The sequence below is a fragment of the Vulpes vulpes genome, chromosome 1 (genome assembly GCF_048418805.1).
Source record: "Vulpes vulpes isolate BD-2025 chromosome 1, VulVul3, whole genome shotgun sequence".
NCBI lineage: Eukaryota > Metazoa > Chordata > Mammalia > Carnivora > Canidae > Vulpes > Vulpes vulpes.
The window spans coordinates 98,253,845-98,277,029 of NC_132780.1; the positions used below are offsets into that span (position 1 = coordinate 98,253,845).

Genomic DNA, 23,185 nt, shown 5'->3' on the forward strand with positions numbered 1-23,185 from the left:
TATAGTGTTATTTGAGATAACTGATTTGAGGTTGTGATGCTGGAGTATTTGTCTACATATAATCAATTGCTAAGCAACTTTTTCCCTGAATATCCCACAAACCACAATACAATTCAAATGTATTAATCAAAATTAGAAGTTGCTTAGTTTTGATGAACTCAAAGAACTTTGCAAATAGTAAGCCTACATATGAGAATGTTACAGAGTTGTTCCATCTCATGATTTTTAATGAGCAACACTGGAGTTTCTCTTTAATAATTTTGCATATCTTGTGATTGCATTAACACCGTCCTCTTGTGTTCATTATTATTCATTATGCTTCATTCATTAATTCTGCCTCTCGTTTTCTTCTCCTTTGATTCTCCAGTGGGAAGAGATCAGTGGTGTGGATGAGCATTACACACCCATCAGGACTTACCAGGTGTGCAATGTCATGGATCACAGTCAAAATAATTGGCTGAGGACAAACTGGGTCCCCAGAAACTCAGCTCAGAAGATCTACGTGGAGCTCAAATTCACTCTGCGGGATTGCAATAGCATCCCGTTGGTTCTGGGAACTTGCAAGGAGACTTTCAACCTGTACTACATGGAGTCTGATGATGATCATGGGGTCAAATTTCGAGAACACCAGTTTACAAAGATTGACACCATCGCAGCTGATGAAAGTTTCACCCAAATGGATCTCGGTGACCGTATTCTTAAACTCAACACTGAGGTTAGAGAAGTAGGTCCCGTCAACAAAAAGGGATTTTATTTGGCGTTCCAAGACGTTGGTGCTTGTGTTGCCTTGGTGTCTGTGAGAGTGTACTTCAAAAAGTGCCCGTTTACCGTGAAGAATCTGGCTATGTTTCCAGACACAGTGCCCATGGATTCCCAGTCCCTGGTGGAGGTCAGAGGGTCTTGTGTTAACAATTCTAAGGAGGAAGATCCTCCCAGGATGTACTGCAGTACAGAAGGCGAATGGCTCGTACCCATTGGCAAGTGCTCATGCAATGCTGGCTATGAAGAGAGAGGTTTCGTGTGCCAAGGTAAGAGTCTTCTCTGTTTCCCTTCGGGTGGTGTTGCTCCCTGGTGAGGTTATTATCATTGCATAACTGAAAGAAATGAACCCAGCTTGAACTCACTTGGCAGCAAAACGGGCCTCGAGTAGAACAGTCTATTTATAGACCAAATTTATCTCACTTGATGTTTTGATCCCTAGTTTGTTGTAGAGATAATAATGTGTTTGACTGCATGGTGCTGGCCTGTATCCTGCTAGAGGTGTTACATGTGCTATTTTTAAGTTTTGTCTGCTATTTAATGACTCTGGTGGTATGACTGTAGATCCACTGAAAGTAAAAAAAAAAATCTGTGTCTTTTATGTGGAGGGAAGAAACATCGTTGGCACTCAGGTAATCTGATTCTAACAGAATTTGATACTACATCGACTATGTGTTTTTCTATCTCACAGTGGTATGTACCTTGTGTTATAAAATAGAGTCTTCAGTGACATCTGTGCATCAAATATGTTTTTATGTACAATGCACTAGTGCTTTAATATAGATTATTTCATTTAAAAATCAGGGTTTATACCTTAGCATTTGATGTATAGAGTGGTAATTAAAAAAAAATATTTTGTTTCATGGTTTGGCCCTGTAGGCTGCCCAGGAGGGTGTCTGTACTGCACCTTCGGTTGGGATGCATATTTGATCCTTAATATAGTAGCAAAGAATATGTCATCAAGTTGATTTTTATTAAAACTCTCTTTGCACTTGAAGTAAAATTAATAGAAAAATAACCTTTTTTCATATAAAATATGAAATATTGGATGAAAACTTCCACTTAATCCCAAATTTGTTAACTTTACGTTAGGCAAGGTTTGTGTTAAAGAACACACTGACATTACTAAAAATGTTAAACATAGGGGACACCTGGGTGATCAGTGGTAGAGTGTCTGCCTTCAGCTCAGGGCGTGATCCTGGGGTCCTGGGATCCAGTCCCACATTGGGCTCCCCGCAGGGAACCTGCTTCTCCCTCTGCCTGTATCTCTGCCTCTCTTTCTGTGTCTCTCTGAATAAATAACATCTTAAAAAATTTTTTTTAATGTATAAATACATAGGAGAATTTAACTATGTAGTTCTTGGAATCTATTCTATTTTAATATCTTTGTTTGCTGTTACACTAGGACAAAGAAATTGAACTTGGTATTCTCTTTGTACCCATTCAGTAAATCTCAAACCATGCAGAAGAAATGAATATCCTTTAGACATAAATTAACTTCTCTAACAATGTGAATGGAACATAGCATTTTGCTTTTGACTAGAGACATGGTCTATAGAAAAAACTTAATGTGAGCAAAGTGTACACTCTGGTCTCGTGCTTCTCCATGTTACTTGGATCCTTGGCGAGCACCATCAGAAATATCATTACTAAATACGGTTTTGAATGTTCTAAAATTGAAGCAGCATAGTAGATACTACCCCCTTATATACATGCGTGGAGAGAAATCTCAATGGCCTTTATGATCCACTTCGAATCATATTTTGTCTCTATGATTATTATGAGATTATTATGAGACATAATCATATTATGTCTCTTATGATATGTGATATTTGTGAAAATTATTTTAAATAAAACAATACAGGCCTAACTCAGGAGGAATTTCAAAATTATCCATTCTCTCTAATTTGGTCTCTGTGGAACCAGTCCCTGATATCCACACCAGGTGAGGAATCGGTATGCCTCCTTCTCAATTATATATATCAATGTATGCAGAACTATCTCATAAACTATGACAATGAGCAAGAAACCTAATCATTAGATTGTGGATTTTAAATAATTTTCATATGTTTAAAAATCTTATTGAGAGTTGTAAGAAATAGAAAAAAAGTATCAGTGAGGTAAATAGAATCTCACAAAAGTATCATTAGTAGAAATAGAGCATGCAAACTTATGTTACATGCTGTCTTGGAGACAAACTAGTAGAAGAAGAAAAGAGTCGCGTGAAGATGAATTCAGGAAGTTCACAACAAATTCAAAGTTACTTTGCTTTTTTTTTTATTTTTTAAGATTTCATTTATTTATTTGAGAGGCAGAGAGCACAAGCAGGGTAGCAGCTGGTGGAGGTGGAAGGAGCAGCAGGCCCACAGAGCAGGGAGCCCTCTGTGGGGCTCGATCCAGGACCTCAGGGTCATGACCCTAGCCGAAGGCAGACGCTGACCCAGAGTGGCTTTGTTTTGAACTTCATTTTAATTTACTGAACCGCTCTTTAAAGTAACTACTGTGTTATCCCATCGTATTCCAAGATCACTCCTAGAGAAAAGGATTTATTTTTATTTATCTGTTTAATTAACTGTGTGTACTTACCTTGTACAAGAGCACACATAAGGTGGGCAAGGGGTAGATGGAGAGGGAGAGGGTGAATCAGCATGGAGCTCCCCATGGGCTGGATCCTGGGACCCTGGGACTGTGCCTTGAGCCAAAATCACGAGGAGGACGCTCAGCCGACTCAGCCACCTATGTGCCCTTACAGATGAGGATATATGTGAAGGCTTCATGTCCCTGAATCTTGTTTATCATGTTGAAGGATTGAAGGATGCCAACAGCGCCTCTTTGATACGGTGATGCTACATCATCAGACCTCCTCTCCCAGCATTTAGAAATACTAGTCAGAATGAGATACACATGTATAAATAGCAAATTATTTTAAGACAAAGGTCTTGAAGATAAATCAATAAAAACAATCATAGTAGAATCAGAGATGGTGCATGAAATGGGATGTGATTGTAATTTAAGGGAATTTCTTTACTGATGTAATTTAAAGGTGGAACATGTTCTTGAAGTTGTATCTTGATATTTGCTGATGTTTCCAAGTGAATTTTGGCTTCCTTTCTTTTCACAATCACAAAGTCTCTGTGTATTCAGGTTATTAGACAATGTGTCGAGGTTTTCTACTTTGTTCTGATTTACATATTTAACAGATATTTGATTAAATATATTAGTTTGGACATTACTGTGTGTGTCTTAAAAATCCAATACTCAACCAATTCATTTTGCATCTGGTTATTGGCTATAATTTTGCTGTTGTTGTCAGTAGTGGTGCTGGTATTTCTTGCGGTGGTTATGGTTCCCCCCCTTTTTAAATGATTTTATTTATTTATTTAACACAAAGAAAGAGAGAGAGAGACGGAGAGCACAGGCAGGGGGGCAGCAGAGGGAGAGGGAGAAGCAGGCTTCCCACTGAGCAGAGCCCCATGTGAAGCTTCAGCCCAGGACCCAGGGATCATGGCCTGAGCCAAAGGCAGATGCTTAACCGACTGAGCCACCCATGTGCCCTATAGCTTTCTTTTCTAGGTTTTAATTGTTCAGTTGGCTTTTCAGTAAGCTTATGGGCTAGCCTGAATAGCATGCCAGGACTTTAACAGGTGAGCATTTTAGCAGCAGTGCTGCTATTCAGGACAGAGATGGATGGTAACCCTCAAAAAAGAAGCCAATGGAAAGATAGCTAAACAAACTTTATGTGAGATCCCTTTTGTTTTTTTACTTTTTTTCCAAAAATATTGTGTCATCCTTTTTTAAAGAAGGATGGGTCAGTACCTTGACATACCAACTACTTGGAATACACATCTCAGGATAATTTTATAACGCAATGATCAGTAACCTTAGGCTTTCAGGTTCCTAACACAAAAAAGATAAGCCTCATTCACTTTATTTGAAAGAATATTTACTGAGTGCCTATTCCACTCTAAGCATTGTGTCATAACTCAGAGATTTTTTTAACTTTCATTACTTACTAGATGCCAGTGTGCTTATTTGCTAAGCCACGTCTATGACCTTATTTATCCCCTCTACATGACCTATAGGTACCTGTTATTATTATTATCTACATTTTAAAAAACTGAGAACAAAGCTTTCGCAGGTTAAATATCTTGCCTCAGTTTCTTTAATGAGTAAGTGTTGGATTGCAGATCTGGACCCAGACAGCCTGCTTCCCAAGGCTGCAGCCTTAACCTCAATCCACATTGCTTCCCTATGATTTAGTCCAGTGGTGACAGAGACCAAGAAACCCCATGAGGATACACATTCTACTGGAGTCAAGAGTACTGTTAACTTGAAGGAGGAGTAGAACCACAGGGATTTGTCACAAAGTAACCAAGAATCTGTTAATATAAGGTTTAATGTAATTCAGCTTATTTTCCACATCTTTCTGCTTCTAGAATTTTTAGAAAGAAGAGTTGCTAGCCAAAGTGTAATATTCTGGGGAGACTAAGCTTAGCTGGGGTGACATCTAATAAAATCTGGATATATAGATCATCAAGCATCTTAGCTATACAAAAAAAAATTTAAATAGATGCTTTGACTATTTATTAGTACAGAGTAATAATGTGCTAGGCACAGAGGATGGATTATTTCTACCTCACAGGAGTTCATCATCTACTATGAGAGACAAATACACAAATGAATAATTTTAATGCAGGGCAGACCAGTCAACCTTGTACCAGGTGTACCAGGGACTTTGGCAATGTAGGAGAAGGACAGATTAATTTTGAGTATCTCAAAATGGAATACTTTTGAATTTCCATTTGTGAAATGGAAATTGTTTATTAATGGTGAGAAGCGTTTTACATTGAGAGATTTAGACTATCACTGGCAGGGTTAAAACTTTCGTTGTAAGGAAAAGAGGCTAACTACCTTACATAGCTTACTCCTTGCAGAAAATAAAGTTTATAATTTGTTTATTGAATCATTATCTCAGCATCTAAAAATGCACAGAAGGCCCATTAGAGCTTTGTGTTCTGAGCTTGTTCCACAGGGAGGCTTTCTAGAGAAGGTCAATCCCATAAGCGGGTCCTTTTCTGATTTTACTAATGAAATATTATGAACTATTTATTTCACCACCCATGGGTTATTGGGACAGTAAAACACTACACAAGCTTCAAGAGATAAAGAGCAATGTAACGATTAATTAGAAAAGTAAGAAATCATACATGAGACTTGTTTTTCTGGTAGTTTCTGTAATATATAATTTTAAAATAGGGCTTTAGTTTAAGTAAGTTTTCTACCACTTTAATGATAGAGGAGGAAATCATGGTATCTCTTTTAACTTACTGTGCGTAGCTTAAGCATTTGGACCATATTTCCAGTGTCTGGGGGAGCTGACTGGATGTCATCAAATTACAGGTTGAGTTGTTTCTTTAGGATGTTAATAAACCTCTTTTAAAACAATAACATTAAAAATTAAAATTATAAACCTAAATCATCTTCTGTTTGCTTTCAATCATTAACAATCAAAATATACTTGATTTATTTCACCAGAGAAATCATTTGTATGTCTTCATCCCAGCATAATTCTTTTAACCTTTTAAGATTGGAGATGTGAAGAAATCTTGCATTAATGCCAAGAGAACCTTGCGAAACATTATTATTTTTTTAATCCTGGCTAATGAATTGTGCTATCTGCTTTGATTTAGTTAGGACAGAAAATATGAGAATGCTAATGGATTTTTATATAGTCAATTAATTACATTTGAGGCAGATACCAGGAGGTTACTATAAATATTCCTGCTCCTTCAAACTTTGTTTAGACTTAATGTACCAAATACCTTATTAATGTCACTGAGGAATCTGTTGCTCTGTGTTTTATCTCTGTGCATTCATGGTGGAATGCAAAGTTTATTCCTTGTTTTTGTACATTAGCAGCTTAATAGAAAAGTGTGTTTGATGTGATGTATGAAGACAGACTTCCTGATGATTATCCGTGGTTATGTTTGTTTCGCGTAGGACTCGGGATATCAGTTATTCTCCATTGCCTTCTTGGTCAATTCAGAAACCCTTAAAAAGTTGTCAAGTTTTCAATAACAAAATGATTTGGGGATTTTGCTTACTCAGTCAGAGGAGGTAGAGAAAATTGAAAATCTCATTTGAAGTTTCTTAGCACCTGCTACTGACTCTATTTACACTTTCTGGAACTGTGAGGAGTTCATGATTTTTAGAGAGTTCAGAGGCATTTCTCTCAGAGGCCCTTGGCTCAGTCAGTTAAGCACCTGGATCTTGATCTCAGCTCAGGTCTTGATCTTTGGGTCCTGAGTTTGAGGGCTCCATGCTGGGCCAGGAGCCTAGTTAAAAAAAAGAAAAGAAAAGAAGAAGCATTTCTTTCCAGTTTCAGACTGGAAGTTCCTTGAGGGAGGAGGCCACGTCTTGTTCTTTTTTAGGAACATCATACCTAGAACTAACAGAGTATAATTAAGTTCTCGGATACTTACCGAATGGATCCTCACAGAAGGAACTATTCCAACTAAGCATTCTTACAGAGTAAGTTCTAGAGAGACTATGCCTTATGCTATTTATCGTTGAATCTGCAACGTCTTTCAGACACATGACAATGTTCATTTCATCGAATTTGAAATGAGCACATCTGACTGTTAGGTCAGATAACAACATACAGTTGTTAGATCCACCTAACTATCCAGATGTTAATTAGTGAAAACGTGAGAGAGACTAATAAACTTTATACTTTAAACTATCACTTTATCTCATCTATTCATTAATTAGTATCTGGTACCTGAGAGATACCAGATACTAATACCTTTTCTCTTTTATGAATTTATGATGAATATTGTTTTTCTGACTTGCAAAAAATCAATTGACTGTCCTACCGATAATAAAGCATAGTTCTGTTTATGAAGTTGCTGGAATCATTTTTGTTTAACACAGTAATTAAAGGATGAGTCTGTAATTATTGGGTTTCTTACCTCTAATTATGAAAAATTTATCTGTTTTCCCTGAGTTTAAAATGATAGCCCTCCATTCCCACTTTGCCTTTAGCACTTGCACACCCATGACTTTTCAAACCAATGAATTTGTTTTAATAAAAAAATTGCCATTGATAAGTACTAATGTAAATATCTTTCATCGAGTTTTTGTGTCTTCTCACCAGTTCATATAAGAAGTTACCATACCATTAGCTTGATACAGAAAGTGCCCCTCCACTCATGTTTGCCTTCAAACTTCAGTTTACATTAAACTGTTTTATTTAGCAAGAGGCTCTTGTCACTGACAAATGTCACTGACAAACTTGAGTGCTTGGACTCAGGAGCCCGAGAAATGCTGCTTATCAATAGGTTTGAACCTATTTCTTCATCCATACAGGGGAGTGTGATAATATGATAATACCCTTTTTTAAGATTTTATTTATTTATTCATGAGAGACACACAGAGAGAGAGGCAGAGGCACAGGCAGAGGGAGAAGTAGGCTCCCTGCAGGGAGCTCTATGTGGGCCTCCATCCCGGGACCCTGGGATTATGACCTGAGCCAAAGGCAGATGCTCAACCACTGAGCCACCCGGGCATCCCAATCTTTATCCTTTAGAATTGTCAATGAGTATACTTGGCATGTTGTAGAGTATCTAGCAGAGGGTAAAAGGTGTTTGAACATCATCATTATTGTTAGTCATCGGCATCCTGGGAGTGAGTAATCCTTGCTCTCTTGTTTCATCTGTGTCAAAACAGATGTGATGAACTCATTTATTCAACAGCCTCTCTCTTACCTTAAACCTTAAGCTTTAGAGATACCTTGAGGGGGAAAAAATGTCTTTAATGAGTGTAAGTATCTATGTATTCATTATTTATTCATTGGTTGGCCACCTTCCTCCAAGTAGGATTTTCCTTTCCTGAGGAAACTTCATTTTTATTTTCACCAAGCTTCTAGTCTATTCAGTCATAGGTGATATCTCCTCTACTCTCTTCTTGTTACGTTCTAGGCTTCTTCTAAACATCACATCATGCACTCTTGATTTTTCCTATCTGATATTTGACTCAGTCTCTTATTCCTTCTGGCATGTTGTTTTTTTCCTGCTGATTATTCAAAAGCAGCCTTAAATTTAGAGATGAGCATTTTTATTATTATAGATCTAGAAAGGCCTTCAGGTTTTAACTGATTTAAGAAAATATAGTTTAGGAACAAGCAAATAACAACAGTAGAAAAATAAAATAAAAATTCTACATTTCAAAAATGTTAAAATCAGAAGTTTTTCACGGTGTTATGCCCTAACATTCATTGTATAAAAGACCAGCTTAGGTAATGGGGGGGAGATTATGACAATAAATACTGTTCTTGCCTAGAAAGAATCATGTGAGTCAAAAAGAAAGTAATCAAGTAAGTAAAAATATTTGTCAAATCATTTATCTAACTCTTTGTAGAACTATATTGGTTTGATTTATTTTATGTATTTATTATGCACACTTAAGAATCATCTAAAGAGTAAAAAAAATAGCAGTGAGGAAAACACTATAAATGGTATGAAGTAAATGCCAACTGTGTTTGCATGAATCACTGCATGATATTACTGGAAACTTTCAATCAAATTATGTCAGCATACCATCTAAACAGTAATTAAGTAAAAACTCTTAAAATATAAAAAAGAGAGGAAAAATAAGGGAGTGTATTTGGCTTGTGAGTTACTTAAGTATTGTAGTTCATTTCTGCATCTGTATGAAAGCAGACAATATAAATTTAAACCATGGATTTGCATATTTAAGAAACTAAAAAGAAATGTGAGTTCTTTGTTCTGTAGAAACTACAAATCAGATTATTTTGAGCAGTCAGAGACAATTTAATTGCAAACATATTTAAGAGAGATATGACTGTCATTAAACTTAAGGAGTAGAATGGAATCATGTCTAACTATTGGAGTGCCTCATAATTAAGAAGTACAAGTTAGAGCATCAGCAATGAACCACCATAAAAGACCTTAAGGATCACAGGCAGTTTTATAGATGTTGGTAACATTCTAACACAGGATTACAACTAAATGAAAATTACAGTGTGTTAGTAAAACATGGGTTATGTTACCTTATATAGGTTAACTTTAGTTACATAATCTTGAAAATTCCATTGTTTAGAGAGGGAAAAAATAATAAGACGTCTCTTCTTTAAATATCATTCTCCAGTCTTTGTCTTGACCTGGAGGGCCATTTCATAGGTCAGTTTTAAGATATTTTCCCAAGATTCTAACGCAGTTCACCATCATCCCTTGTCAAATAGTTGTAGGGTATTTGCTTTTAGGAAACCATCTTTTTCTTTTATTATGCTAAAGTCTGTGAACCTTCAGATACTTTGGTCTCCTGTTTCAAAGGTGGAAATAATGATTTAAGCAATACCTGTATGCTAAATATAAAGTCTTTGGGAAACACAAATAATTTTCTCATTGAAATTGTTTGAGGGCCTGTGTGTAGAAAAATGCGGATTGAGCTTTCCAATACAGTATTCAGTATGGGAATCTAAGACAGGAGGAAAAAAATAATTTTAGTTGCAGAAAGTAAAATAGCTGTAATTTTACTTGAAAGAAGTTTTTTTTGTCATCACATCTTAGTCTCATTTTCAGAAAAAGATTAGGACACAGTTTTATATACCACTCACTCAGTATTTATGAAATGCAAACCCACCTAAAAAGTGATTAGAATTTTCCAGGGAAAAGACACATTTAAGCCCACTTCTCTGTGAGAGGTGGAATATTAGTTATTTTGACTATATATAAAATATGGTTATTTGGCATCCTAATAATTATCACCTTGTCTGATAGCTCGCAGATCTGGCCTGGTAATTTGCAGTCAAGTAGCTGGGCTCTGAAGGAACTCTTGAAATTTCATTCCTTTACTCTAGATTCCTCTGGGGTCTATACATATAGTCTTCCTTGTTCTCATTTGTAAAACAAGGATTATGTTATCATGTAAAACAAGTATTTTAAAGGTGATACATCATCGACAGCTTTTGTAAAAAGTATTCATCTTTAGTTTTTTTTTCTTTCCAGCTCTTCAGATATTATTAAAGCTTCTGTATTTTAAAATTTATAGAATGCAGTATAAATTTGGTCAGAATGCTTGTTATCATTCTAAAAAGAGATTATTGATATTTCATCAGCTTTTCCAGTTTGTTTTTTTGTTTTTAGGGAAATCAAACCTTATGCAAAATAAACTAAGAAGTAGACCTTTTTCTCCCTCTTGAGATACTTAGATTCTGTGAGAGGCGTTGGTAGTTATTTCACAAAGATTGCTTTGCAAGTACAGATCCATTGTGCGCTTTCCACCTTCTTTCCTATGATTTCTGCCCCCATTTCTGTCTGTGTTTGGAGTTTTGACAATCCTTTATTCATTTCAGAGTAGAACTTATGAGAGCTGTTAAGGGTTTACATTACCACTCTGACAGCTGACACTAGACTTTAATAGAAAGCAATTGCAGAGAGGGGTATAAGTTTTGGTGATACTTGATGAAAGTGCTCCTAGCATGAGAGCCGTTTGGAAGGAATCATGACTAGAGACACTGCATAGATGCTCTGCTCTTGTATCTTCTCGTCTTCCATGATGTGGACAAAACATCCGGTTGGCAGATAACTGCGATCACTTAGGGATGTCTCTTTTAGGAACAGAATCCATGATGTCACATAGAAAAAAAATGTATCATGAACTTTAGTTGTGTTGCTATTTACCACTTTCCGGTAGTCCTCTGAGACAGGTTGCTGCTCATTGCCTTTTAAAAACAATCACAGTTTTGGACTTCTAATCACAGATATGTTTTGTGAGAGGAGACCCAGAGATTCCAAGGGTGAGTTGAGATCATGAAACTCATAACCATCTTATGAACAGTCACAGACCTTTTGCATTGTAAAAAAAAATAATAAAATAAAAATAAGTGAGAGTAACTTCTAATAAATGAAAGACCCTCCATGTACAATATTCCCAAAATCTGTGTTCAATGGTCAGTTACAAGGTCACAGAAGGTTAGCATGGATGCTGTGATTGAGAATGGCTGCTGCCTTTTGACATGAAGACTCACTTTCAGCAAAAGGGAAAGCAGGGCAGCCCGGGTGGCTCAGCGGTTTGGTGTCACCTTCAGCCCAGGATGTGATCCTGGAGACCCAGGATCGAGTCTGCTTCTCCCTCTGCCCACCTCCCCTCTCTCTGTATCTCTCATGAATAAATAAATAAAATCTTTAAAAAAAAAAAAAAAAGGGAAAGCATATGCTATGGGATGAGAGAATTCCATTCTTGAATTAATGCATAAAGAACATGTAAAGTTTTGTGAGACTCAGAAATGAAGCTGTAAATATAAATGGTTGGAAAGGAACATTTTTGCTTCTCTGGTAGTTATTAGAGAGGAAAATTTGTATTTCAGAGATTTGGATCCACTTGCTCTCTATGTCATGCTGCTATATTGAAGATGGAATATTCCGGTCTATCAGTCAACGTGTGTAAAGGCCTTACAGCATCCAGAATTGATTAATGTGCTGAGCTGGGGGGAAGGACAATATAGTTCTTGCTCCCCAACACCTTGGATCCCAAAGGGTAGGTGAGCTGAACTTATGCTAAAAGGAAATAAGCACAATATCTGTAAGCGCATAAGGGGAAAACAAGGAGTAAGCATGAGATGAATATGGCTTAGAGACTCATCAGAATGTGTTGCTAAAAGGGAGTAAATGGAGAGGGCTCGATCTCTGTGGAGTTAAATATCCCATCACTTATTCATTTTCATCCAACGGAATTGAATGAATACCCACTGTACCATAGAAATACGGCACTGAACGCAACAGAAAGTGGCCCTGCCCTCAAGGAAACTAGATTTTAGTGGAAATATCATGGAATCAAATGCTAATGCAGATTCTTTCATTGTACCACCGATGGGCTGTTAAAGCGTAGGCTGAGCGCTCAGGCCGGCGAGCTCGCCTCCACGGCCACCATCTTTTTTTTTTTTTTTTTTTTTTTTTTTTTCACCATTACCACAACCCTAGGGTTTTAAGATTACCTTACCTGTGAAAAGGTCAAAGCTCAGGAATGCAGGTTATTTGTATCATATAGTGAAGCACAGGATAAAGGGTATGGACCCAAGGTCACCTAACTCAGAAGTTCTTTATCCTACCCTCCCAATCAATACAATTTTTTAAAGATTTTATTTGAGGGCAGCCAGGTGGCTCAGCGGTTTAGCGCCGTCTTCAGCCCAGGGTGTGGTCCTGGAGACCTGGGATCAAGTCCCACATCGGGCACCCTACATGTAGTCTGCTTCTCCCTCTGCCTGTGTCCCTGCCCCTCTCTCTCATGAATAAATAAAATCTTAAAAAAAAAAAAAAAAAGATTTTGAGAGACACCATGAGCATGAGCAGAGTGAGGAGGCAGAAGGAAAGGGAGAAAAAAAAGACTCCCCGCTGAGCAGGGAGCCACAAAGCAGGGCTGGATCCCAGGACCCAGGGATCACGACCTGAGCTGAAGGCAGACACAATCGAAATGACCAACCCATGTGCCCCTCAATGCAATTTATAGCACCATCTTTTTGTTTTGAAGTATTTTACCTCTGGTTCCTAAAAGATAATAATCATTAGAATAAGAAAAAAGATATAGACAGAAACTTAACTACACTGTAAAAGTTGCTGTTCCGGCCCAGCAAGCAGTTGTCTGCAGAAGTGAGGAAGTTTCTAGAAATGGAGCAGGGAACCAGAAGTATAAAGCTACCAACACCTACTTCTACCATCTCCTGGTGATGGAAAAAGGGTTTCGGTCCATCCCCACTGCTACGATCTTTTACCCAAGTGACGCGGTGTCTACAGAGAAGGCGGTGGAATTAGCAGCCAACACAAAGGGCATCTGCTTTATCCGGACCAGCCGCCCAGAAAACGCCATCATCTATAACAACAATGAGGATTTCCAAATCAAACAAGCCAAGGTGGTCCTGAAGAGCAAGGATGACCAGGTGACTGTGATTGGGGCCGGAGTGACCCTACACGAGGCCTTGGCTGCTGCTGACCTGCTGAAGAAAGAGAAGATCAACATTCGTGTGTTGGACCCCTTCACCATCAAGCCCCTGGACAGAAATCTCATTCTCGAAAGCGCTCGTGCGACCAAGGGCAGGATCGTCACCGTGGAGGACCATTACTATGAAGGTGGCATCGGTGAGGCAGTGTCCTCTGCCTTGGTGGGTGAGCCTGGCATCACCGTCTCCCGCCTTGCAGTTGGCGAGGTACCAAGAAGCGGGAAGCCAGCTGAGCTGCTGAAGATGTTTGGCATTGACAGGGACGCCATCGCACAAGCTGTGAGGGACCTTGTCGCCAAGGCCTAGGGAGGGTAGGGGGTGTGAGGTAGGGGTTCTACACATTCCTGAAATTCTGGCAAAGGTGCTCAAAGATGTACGGAGTGGAGTGATAAAATATATGTTTTAAGAAAAACGAAAAAAAAAAAAAAAAAAAAAAAAAAAGTCCTGGGGGACTTTCCGCTGTCACAGCCTGGGGACGGGCTTGCCACTGGCAGCTAGCCTGCAGGGGCCAGAGATGTTGCTCGGCTCAGACGGTGCACGGGGCAGCCCTGTAACAACACATCGTCCCGCAAACCATGTCAAGGCGGAGAGCCGTGGTCTACGGTAACCCCTCCTTTCACGGAATTTTAAATCAGGGCCAAATGGCCAAATCCCGTATTAGCAGGGCCTCACCTGGGACCCAGGCTGAAGGGTCTCATGACAGTACCTCAGGGCTTACGCTTTGGGATTTACCTGGACTTCACTTAGAAACAGGCCTTTTAAAGGCCTGGGGAGTCCGCTGGCCCCCAGTAGCTGGAAAGTGACCCGCGGGCAAAGAAAAACAAAAGTAAGATTCTTCCTGGGGGAGAACGAACGCAGGTGTGGGGAGCACTTCCGTGACGGAGGGCAGGAGGGCATTGGGCATCGCAGGCGGCGAGGGGCGGGAGCGGCGGACCCGGGGCAGTGCACGGGGTCACGGCGGGGGGCCACGCGTGTGCAGGGGCGGGCGGCGGGGGTCCTGGGCCAGGGCGCGGGCAGCCGCCTGGGTTGGCGCCGGGGCTCCGACAACCGGACCCGTGACGGCCTTTTCTGGGTCTGGTGGGGACGCCAAGCAGCCCCCGCCCGCCTGGCTCCGAGACTGAGGTGGGCCTCCCGGGGCCGGGGCGGGGCCTCCCGGAGCCGTGGGCGGGGCCTCCCGGGGTCGGGGCGGGGCCTCCCGGGGCCGGGGCGGGGCCTCCCAGAGCTGTGGGCGGGGCCTCCCGGGGCCGGGGCGGGGCCTCCCGGAGCCGAGGGTGGGGCCTCCTGGGGCTGAGGGCGGGGCCTCCCGGGGCGGGGCCTCCCGGGGACAGGGCGGGGCCTCCCGGGGCTGAGGGCGGGGCCTCCCGGGGCCGGGGCGGGGCCTCTCCGGGGCCGTGGGCGGGGCCTCCCGGAGCCGAGGGTGGGGCCTCCCGGGGCTGAGGGCGGGGCCTCCCGGGGCCGGGGCGGGGCCTCCCGGGCCGCGCGCAGAGGGCTGGCAGGGGGTGCCCACGGGGGCCAGGCCTCCTTCGGCCGCACCTCTTCCCTCCCGCTCCAGGGGAAGGCACAGGACGGTAATGCGGCCACCCGCGGGCGCGCGGGTGGAGCCTCGCCTCGCTCTGACGGCCCCGCCCCGCCCCCGCGGACTCGGAGGAGGTGGCCCGGAGGAGGCCCAGTGTGTGGCCGCCGTGCAAGGCCCTGTGCCCCGAGGCACGTCCGCCCTGCACGTACAGGCGTGGACAGGTTCACGGGTGGGTGCGTGGTGCGTGTACACACCCGTAAGCACACACATTAGCACTGTGCGTTCAGCATACATATATTTAGTTATTATAATGCGTGTACTTATCAATGCACTTAAGCATCTTCTTTCTAAAAGAAGCTAAGATGAGTGAAGTACGGAATAGAATATCAAAGCGAACTTCAGACGGGGTTGGACGGCTGCGTACATTCTTGTGTTTCTTTGTGTTGCTTTTACAACGAGGCAACACCCAAAATAAGTTAATAAATTATGCATACCTTTGAAATTTTAGATAATAAATCATCACAGTCTTTTAGGTTCATAAATATGAACCTTAAAAATGTACATGCTTCCTAAATTAGTCATCAGGTTGTTTTATAGGAAGATCACATAGGAAACTCCTTCTTTGACAATGTCATTAGTGTCATAGATTACAAAGTTTTGTGTTGCTATCAGAAACCTTGTGGAGGTCCCGGGTGGCTCAGTGGTTGAGCGTCTGCCTTTAGCTCAGGTCATGACCCCCGGGGTCCGGGGATCCCTCTCTCTGTGTGTCTCTCATGAATCAAATAAATAAACCTAAAAGAACATTTTGTGGGACACCTGGCTGGCTTAGTCAGTAAGGTATGTGACTCTTGGTTTTGGCTTGGGTCATGATAACCTGGATCATGGGATCCAGCTCTACACCAGGCTCCAGGCTCAGCAGTGAATCTGCTTGAAGAGTCTCTCCCTCTGCCCTTTCTCCCCCTCATGCTCTTTCTCTCATGTGCTCTCTCAAATAAATGAATAAATCTTTAAAAAAAAAAAAATTCTGCAATCTTTTGAGCTTTCCAGAAGATAAAGGCTTGTATAAAGCAACTATTTCATTAATACAGTAAAACACCTTTAAAATGTTGATGTCCAAGTACAGAAGTAATTCCCAAGGGCTTTATCCACACGTAGTTGTCGTGTTCTAGGGACAAAGTATGTGCGGCCTTCCACCTACATCTGCGTAGTGACGGTGGGTGGGATGACAGTGTTCTGTGAGCGCTTCAGTGCGGAGCTACTGGGGACACGGAGCTGGAAGTGAACGCAGATCATATCCTTTGTAAGGTTGATGGTTGCTCTTATTAGTGATGAAAAGGGAATGAGAAAATACATTGACTTGCCTTTTTATTAAGCACAGTAAGTAAAGCAGATGAATGTTTGAAAGCTCATTGAGCTGCCATAAAAAAATTTAAACATTGTTCACATTGGCTAGTAGCCAAGCTCATGCTGTAAACTCTAGACAAGGGTCAGCTCCGCGGAGGAATTGTCGGCTGTATTGATAGAGGATGGTTTCTGTACCTCTCTGTCTAGGAATAAACCTGAGATCTGCTCAGCATGGCTGTGCGATCACATGTGTTTTGACTTGACATGTATCTAAATTCACTGCAAAAGATCCAGTAAGACTCTTTAGCATAAGTCAGTGGGGCTGCCTGAGTTTATATACTGGACTCTTGTTTAGACTATATATATATTTATATATATATATATACGCTTTTGCATGTCTTGACTCAAAATACTTTTTAAGCGTTGAGTTAGGAGAGATCCATAAAATATAGCAATGAAACGTTGGTAAACTGGATCCTAAAATATGAGTACTATTTTTTTAAGCAAATAAAAGGCAAACTTTGTTGTTGTTATAGATGATAAACTTCCTAAGAGTAGCAGCTGTGCTTTCTTCTCTTTTACAAATCCTTTCGGAGCCTGGTTCAAAATCTGTACACAATAACCACATTTTTAGGTGTGAATATTGATGGCTTCTTTACCGAATATTTTTCTTCTTTATTCACATGTGCACTATATCCATATATAATAGGGAAAATGGAGCAACAGTGAGATGTGGGTAACTTTCTTGAATGAGGCATACATGGGGGGTATAGGCACACACACACCTGGGTGTTTGCTACACCCTGACCTTCTGTGATTGTAGATCCTGCATCACTCCTTCCTACACAAATCATCTTCCACAATTAAGCTTTATAGAGACATAATTTAAATCTTTGACAAAGTATTGAAACATTCAGGGCAGAGGACTTGAAATAGTTAATCTAACAATAAAACGATACAACAAATTCTGCTGTTTTGGTTAACACATAGTTTGCTTCATACTAGTTCATCTTTAAAGATTTTTTAACCTCCTTTGTATCTTTTTTTTAGAAGAAAGGCTACAAAGAGGAAGTGACAGGAAAGTAACTGCCTTAATTTCTGAAGAAGAAAGTGTGCTCAAAATAGCCATTAGTTTATATTAAAGATGCAGCCACCCTTACAAAGTCCAGATGGTCTACATACTCTTTAAAATATCTAAAAAAAAAAAAAAAAATAGAGAATGAAAATCGAATTTCCCATGCCCAATAAAAAGGCTTCTGTGACTTATGAGATTACCTTCCCAAGTTAAAGCAAAATAAAATAAAATAAATAAATAAATAAGGCAATGGATTCCTTTCCAAAAATACAACTAGAGGATGAAAAGGCATTTGGAAATGGTTATTTACAGCTGAAACGATCCATCCTGGAATATCTATCTTAAGATTAAAGATTTGAAGGGTTATAACATAGTAATTGCATTGTATTTACTGTTATTCATTTGCTGCTCAGTTATGGGACATGATTATGGGTTGCTGCTCAGATGATTGTAATGATATGAAAAAAATGCCCTTATAATCTAGTAGATTCTGTGTCTGAGAAATGTAGGGAATACATCCTGTAAATCTGAGAATCTCTATACTTCCCCTGAAAGCATTTGGTATGTTCAAAACAGTTTTCTGGAAGTACACTGGGTTTGAAAGTAGGCCATTCTACCAACTGTGAGGTTTTATGCATCTCACTCACTCACATATTTCTACATTTCTTTCTATTTAAGGGTTATCAGAGTCTTTAAACTGGTGACAGTTCTTAAAATTAGATCATAATAGCCTAATATATTTTCTAAGATACATTTTTTCCCCAAATAACTATACAGAAGGCAGCCCCGGTGGCCCAGTGGTTTAGCTCCACCTTCAGCCCAGGGTGTGATCCTGGGGTCCTGGGTTCAAGTCCACGTCAGACTCCCTGCATGGAGCCTGCTTCTCCCTCCGCCTGTGTCTCTGCTTCTCTGTGTGTTTGTGTGTATCTCATTAATAAATAAATAAAATCTTTAAAAAAATTATTATACAGAAAACACCCTCACTAATTGTTAAGTAGGATGGCACGTGTGTCTTGGAGGTTTTTCACACATTTGTGTAGTGATGTTTGTGTAGAGAACTCTTCTTATGACAACCCTGAGGCCCCAGTCAGAGTCTACCTTCCTTTAGACACAGTTACAACTCGCTGAGTCAGTTTCAAAGCTGATAGGAGTTAAAAATCTACTGTGGAAAAAGGGGAAAGTAGCATAAATACAATAAACATCACAACTGGCAGCCTGGGAAGAGGACAAGAAGCAGAAGGGCTATGAGAACATACACGGGTGATGAAGTAGACCCGCCTGGGGCCACAGCAAGGCCACAGCGGGGCCGATGCCTACCACAGCTTAGTGAACCCTGAGTGGATCTCAGGATTGTAAAGTCCATAAAACAAGAAGAAATATTCATGGTTGTGGCCATAAGGTATCAATAAATATTTAAATTCTATTCTCTCCGCTATCATAATGAATTAATCAGTTGCACATTTTACAATGTCTCCTTCACAGAAGACGATGATTAGGAACATCATTGCTTTAATTGTTACAAATGGTATAAATCAGAAAGTCTGGATATTATCTTGGCCATACCTCATATTCACTATGTGACCGTGGGCAAAAGACTTAACCAATCTGGGTCCCTCACCTCCGGTATAAATTGGAGATAACAAGAGATAACAAGAGCACCTCCTTTGTAGTGCTGTTAGGAAGTTCAAGGGAGGTAATGTTTGTAAAGTAGTCAACACAGACTCTGACACACAGAGTAAGTACTTAATAAGTAGTAGCTTTTATAACAAGAATAAAGCCTTAGTTTCAGGTGGAACTGAAATATATAAATATATATAATATTTATTTATATTAAATAAAAGGCCAAAATAAATGAAATAAAATTTAACTAAACAGTACATGGTTTGTTGTATATGATATTTCTGTGCTCAAAAGTGTGAGATCTTCAGTTCTTATATATTTAGAACTTAGACCAATCCATGATTGGATAGTTTTCTAGGATCAAATAGCTTTACTTGTTTCAGTAATTGGTTTTGATGGTCTGTCTAACATGGTTCAGGGTTGTTTCTTTTAAAACAAGGCATGTCATACCACTCTGAATTCTTTTTACGTCGGAATTATCTTACCATGGTTGTATTTTTTTCCTCTATCATGTAGAAAACCAGTTCTTTTTTCAGGGCCAAATAATTAGCTACTTTGCAAATATTGTGAAGTTTGAAGCTCAAGCATGGTTATTGAGGCTTTAATCACACTTAATCCCTCAGATGCCTTCCTTTGTGTAAGATTGTAGGTCAGAGAGGGAGATGTAGGAGTAAGTATGATAATGTGTATATGTATAGGTAGTCTTAAAAAAACAAAAATCACCTGAGTAAAATTTGAAGGTCAAACTGGCTTTATTCAGTGATTCATGAGTTGGGCAGCATCCCCCCCAGCAAGTAGAAAGGAGCTCCCAAAAGCTGTGCAAAATGAAAGGCTTTTATAGGCAAAAAAGGGGTGAGACAAGGGAAGGAATCTATTGTTCAAATAAGGTCATCTTCCTTTGGGGGAGAGAAGGGATCTATGGGCAGATTACCTCATTAGTGCTGACCAGAAAATTCCAGATTTACCAGTTTAAGATTACATTCCTGGGAGACATTTGAAATTTCAAATAGATTAGATATTAAATCTTTGTTTGCTGACATGGGGTATAGCATGAGTGACTCCATTTTGGGTCTGTTGTCTCCTTTTTTTTTAACAGTAGGAAAGCAGAGCACAATTATAAGGCAGAGACAGAGAGGGAATAAGGGAGAGACTACACATATATCAAACAAATTTGGTTAAAAATGTTCAAAAGAGAGAATTAAATGAAGACCTGATAATCAGTCACTGTATTTTTATATGTAAGTCCTGAGTCAAATATATAAGTGGTATCTGTTATAAATAGTATATGTATTTATATATGTAGTACTTTTACAGTATTATTTCTAATGTTTTCAATTCTACCTTTTTTTTTTTTTTAATAGAGACAGAAGTTCTGACATTGAGATCCTAATTGTGGTGTGGCTACTAAGTGCTAAATCATTTTCTAAGTGAATTGTTTCAAATTGACTTTGTGAAATAAGTAATAGTCTCTCTCTTGGAAATTCTAGAAATTTACCTTAGACTTGGTTGGAGGTAGTCTCAGTTAGGTATTGAAGATAGAAGCCCAAGGGATCACTCCCAGGTCTAATTTCTCATTTATCAATCATAATTTATTTCCTGTATGTTTCTTGAGTAAATATTACATTGAAGTGAGGAACTTATATATCACTGAAGATTGAATATTTAAGTCAGTATTCAGTACGCTAAGGAAAACATCTTATAAGTCATGATATAAATTTAAATCCTGGAACTTGGACTAAAATTCCTCAGGTGCCCTGTACCCTCCCAGGAACAACTTATAAGCCCTATTTGTGTGTTCTCATATACTAGAGGGGTGATTGATTCATAGACTTACCTGTGATTTCAGGCGGCCAAGAATTATTATTTTATTCATTTAAACTCTTCAGGGAAATTTATTGTAATAATTCATAGAGAGCAAGGATATCCCAGAACATGATGACTATTATTTTGGGAAATTTATTTGTAATGTCCCATATCCAAGGATGACTAACTCCTGTATTATTAGGTTGTTTAAACTGGAAAGGTCAAATGACTTAAGCTTCCAAAAATTTATTTAGCAAATTTCACATTTGCTTTCAGCACTGTGGTTCCTTTCACCAAAGTACATACATGTTAAGACTGTAAGTACGGTGAATTTACAAGGTTAATTATAGTGTATTGTGCATACAGTCATTTTGTTGGTAGTTCAATATTATGTTTGGCATGTGTGATAACATTGCAGAATAAATTTGCTGTAACTTTGACTTTGGTATCCATAGTTAGAAATGGCTGCTTTGTTAGACATGTGGTCCCCAGATAAAATGCCTGCTTAGATTCACTTAAGAAAAAGTTTATGCTGTAAACAGCTTCACCTATTAGTGGATATTCATGGACTGGGTTAGTGTTGTTGGCAACGTGTGGTTAAGTGGTACACAAAAATCTAGAAAGCAAAATATTGAAAATGAAAACATGACTGAGATCTAGTGGTCTTCGGAAAAGAAATTATAGAAAATATGAATGGGAAATCCTGCCAACATAGTTACAGTAGATTAATTTCCTGGTGTTAATAAATACAGCATATCCACCAGCTCATTGTACTATAGTGCTCTTGTCAGACAACTCAACATGTTTAGGAATGGATATTGAAAAGCACAATACAATGCTATGTTCATTTAAATACAAATTTTGTGTATGCACAATTAGATACACTATTATATAGCCTACATTTGGTTTTAGAAATTACGAATTTTATATGTACATATTGGTTGACTACTAAACTCAAGGCATTATGCAAAGTACTGTGTAGGATGTAACACCTGAGTAATCTATAGACATACACAAAGAGGATGTACAGCAGTTTCCAAACTGAGCTACATGTAAAGTGCAGACTCCTTGAGAATATCCAAGGGGTCCATGTACATTTATGGTTTTAAGGAAATTAAGCTTCACACACTCAATTACTCGATTTCCATATGTAGTGATGTTAACTTGTGTGAGAATTTGTGTTTAAGCCCAAATTCTCAAGCTAGTTCTCTTTCCCACTTACCTTTCCATGATTGCTTATTTTAGTCTTTTCTGAAGAATAAGCATTCCCCTCATGCTGGTTCTGAAATCCTATTAAGGTGCATTGCCCTTTGGACCTAAGTGTTAAATAGGAATTAAAAACTTGGTGTTGAGGATGTGAAAATGGGTCTGTATCAAATTCTATTTCAGGTTAAGTGTCTTTCAATTAGTTGTTGTCATTCAAAATGAAGGAAGAGCTAATAAATTGTCAGTTGTTTATTTTTACATGATAGTGAGTATCAAATCACTATGGTATTTAGATTCCACTGGGTGCATTCAGAAGAGTGGTGTAACAGCTTTATTTTTAAACGTCAATATTTACAATATGGTGGAAATTACATCATTCCCAACTATTTACACTCATGAGAAAACATTTTAAAGGCCAACTTAAAATATATGAGTCAGTACATATGTAGGTTTTAAAAGATTATTTTACGGTGCATGTGAGTAATAAAAGTTAGAAATTCATCTAGGCCAACCACTTAATATTAGTAACGAAGAGATGGAAATCCAGAGCCATTAAATATATTACCAAGGTCCCTCCTCCAGTCAGCGGCAGCATCCTGCTAGAAGGCTCAATAGAGAAGAGAGAGGTTCCATGAAGGATGTAACATTGAAGCTAAAATTCTATGAGTAAAAATGGCCTCTTAAGTCAGTGTAAAATTTTGAAGCTAGGAAAAGTCTTCATCTAGAAACATCACTTCTATCCCTGAAACATAGAACATCTCAGTTTGCCTGAATTTTATAGTTTTTATTGAAATGTTGTTGGTATATATGGTTGTTATGTTGGGGCTGGATGGCTTAGGCCAAAGAT

The 23,185-nt window shown here is 39.3% G+C and overlaps 1 protein-coding gene and 1 pseudogene across 4 annotated transcripts in view; both read left to right on the forward strand.

Moving 5' to 3' along the window:
- Positions 1–23,185, forward strand: part of EPHA3 (EPH receptor A3) — a 324,141-nt gene that overhangs the window by 86,834 nt on the left and 214,122 nt on the right. For all 4 annotated transcript variants that reach the window (XM_072721035.1, XM_072721049.1, XM_072721042.1 and 1 more), the window contains exon 3: positions 368–1,028. In XM_072721035.1, coding sequence (XP_072577136.1) covers positions 368–1,028 — 661 coding nt within the window. The remainder of the gene's footprint in view (positions 1–367; positions 1,029–23,185) is intronic.
- On the forward strand, positions 13,239–14,212 carry LOC140593942 (transketolase pseudogene; annotated as a pseudogene).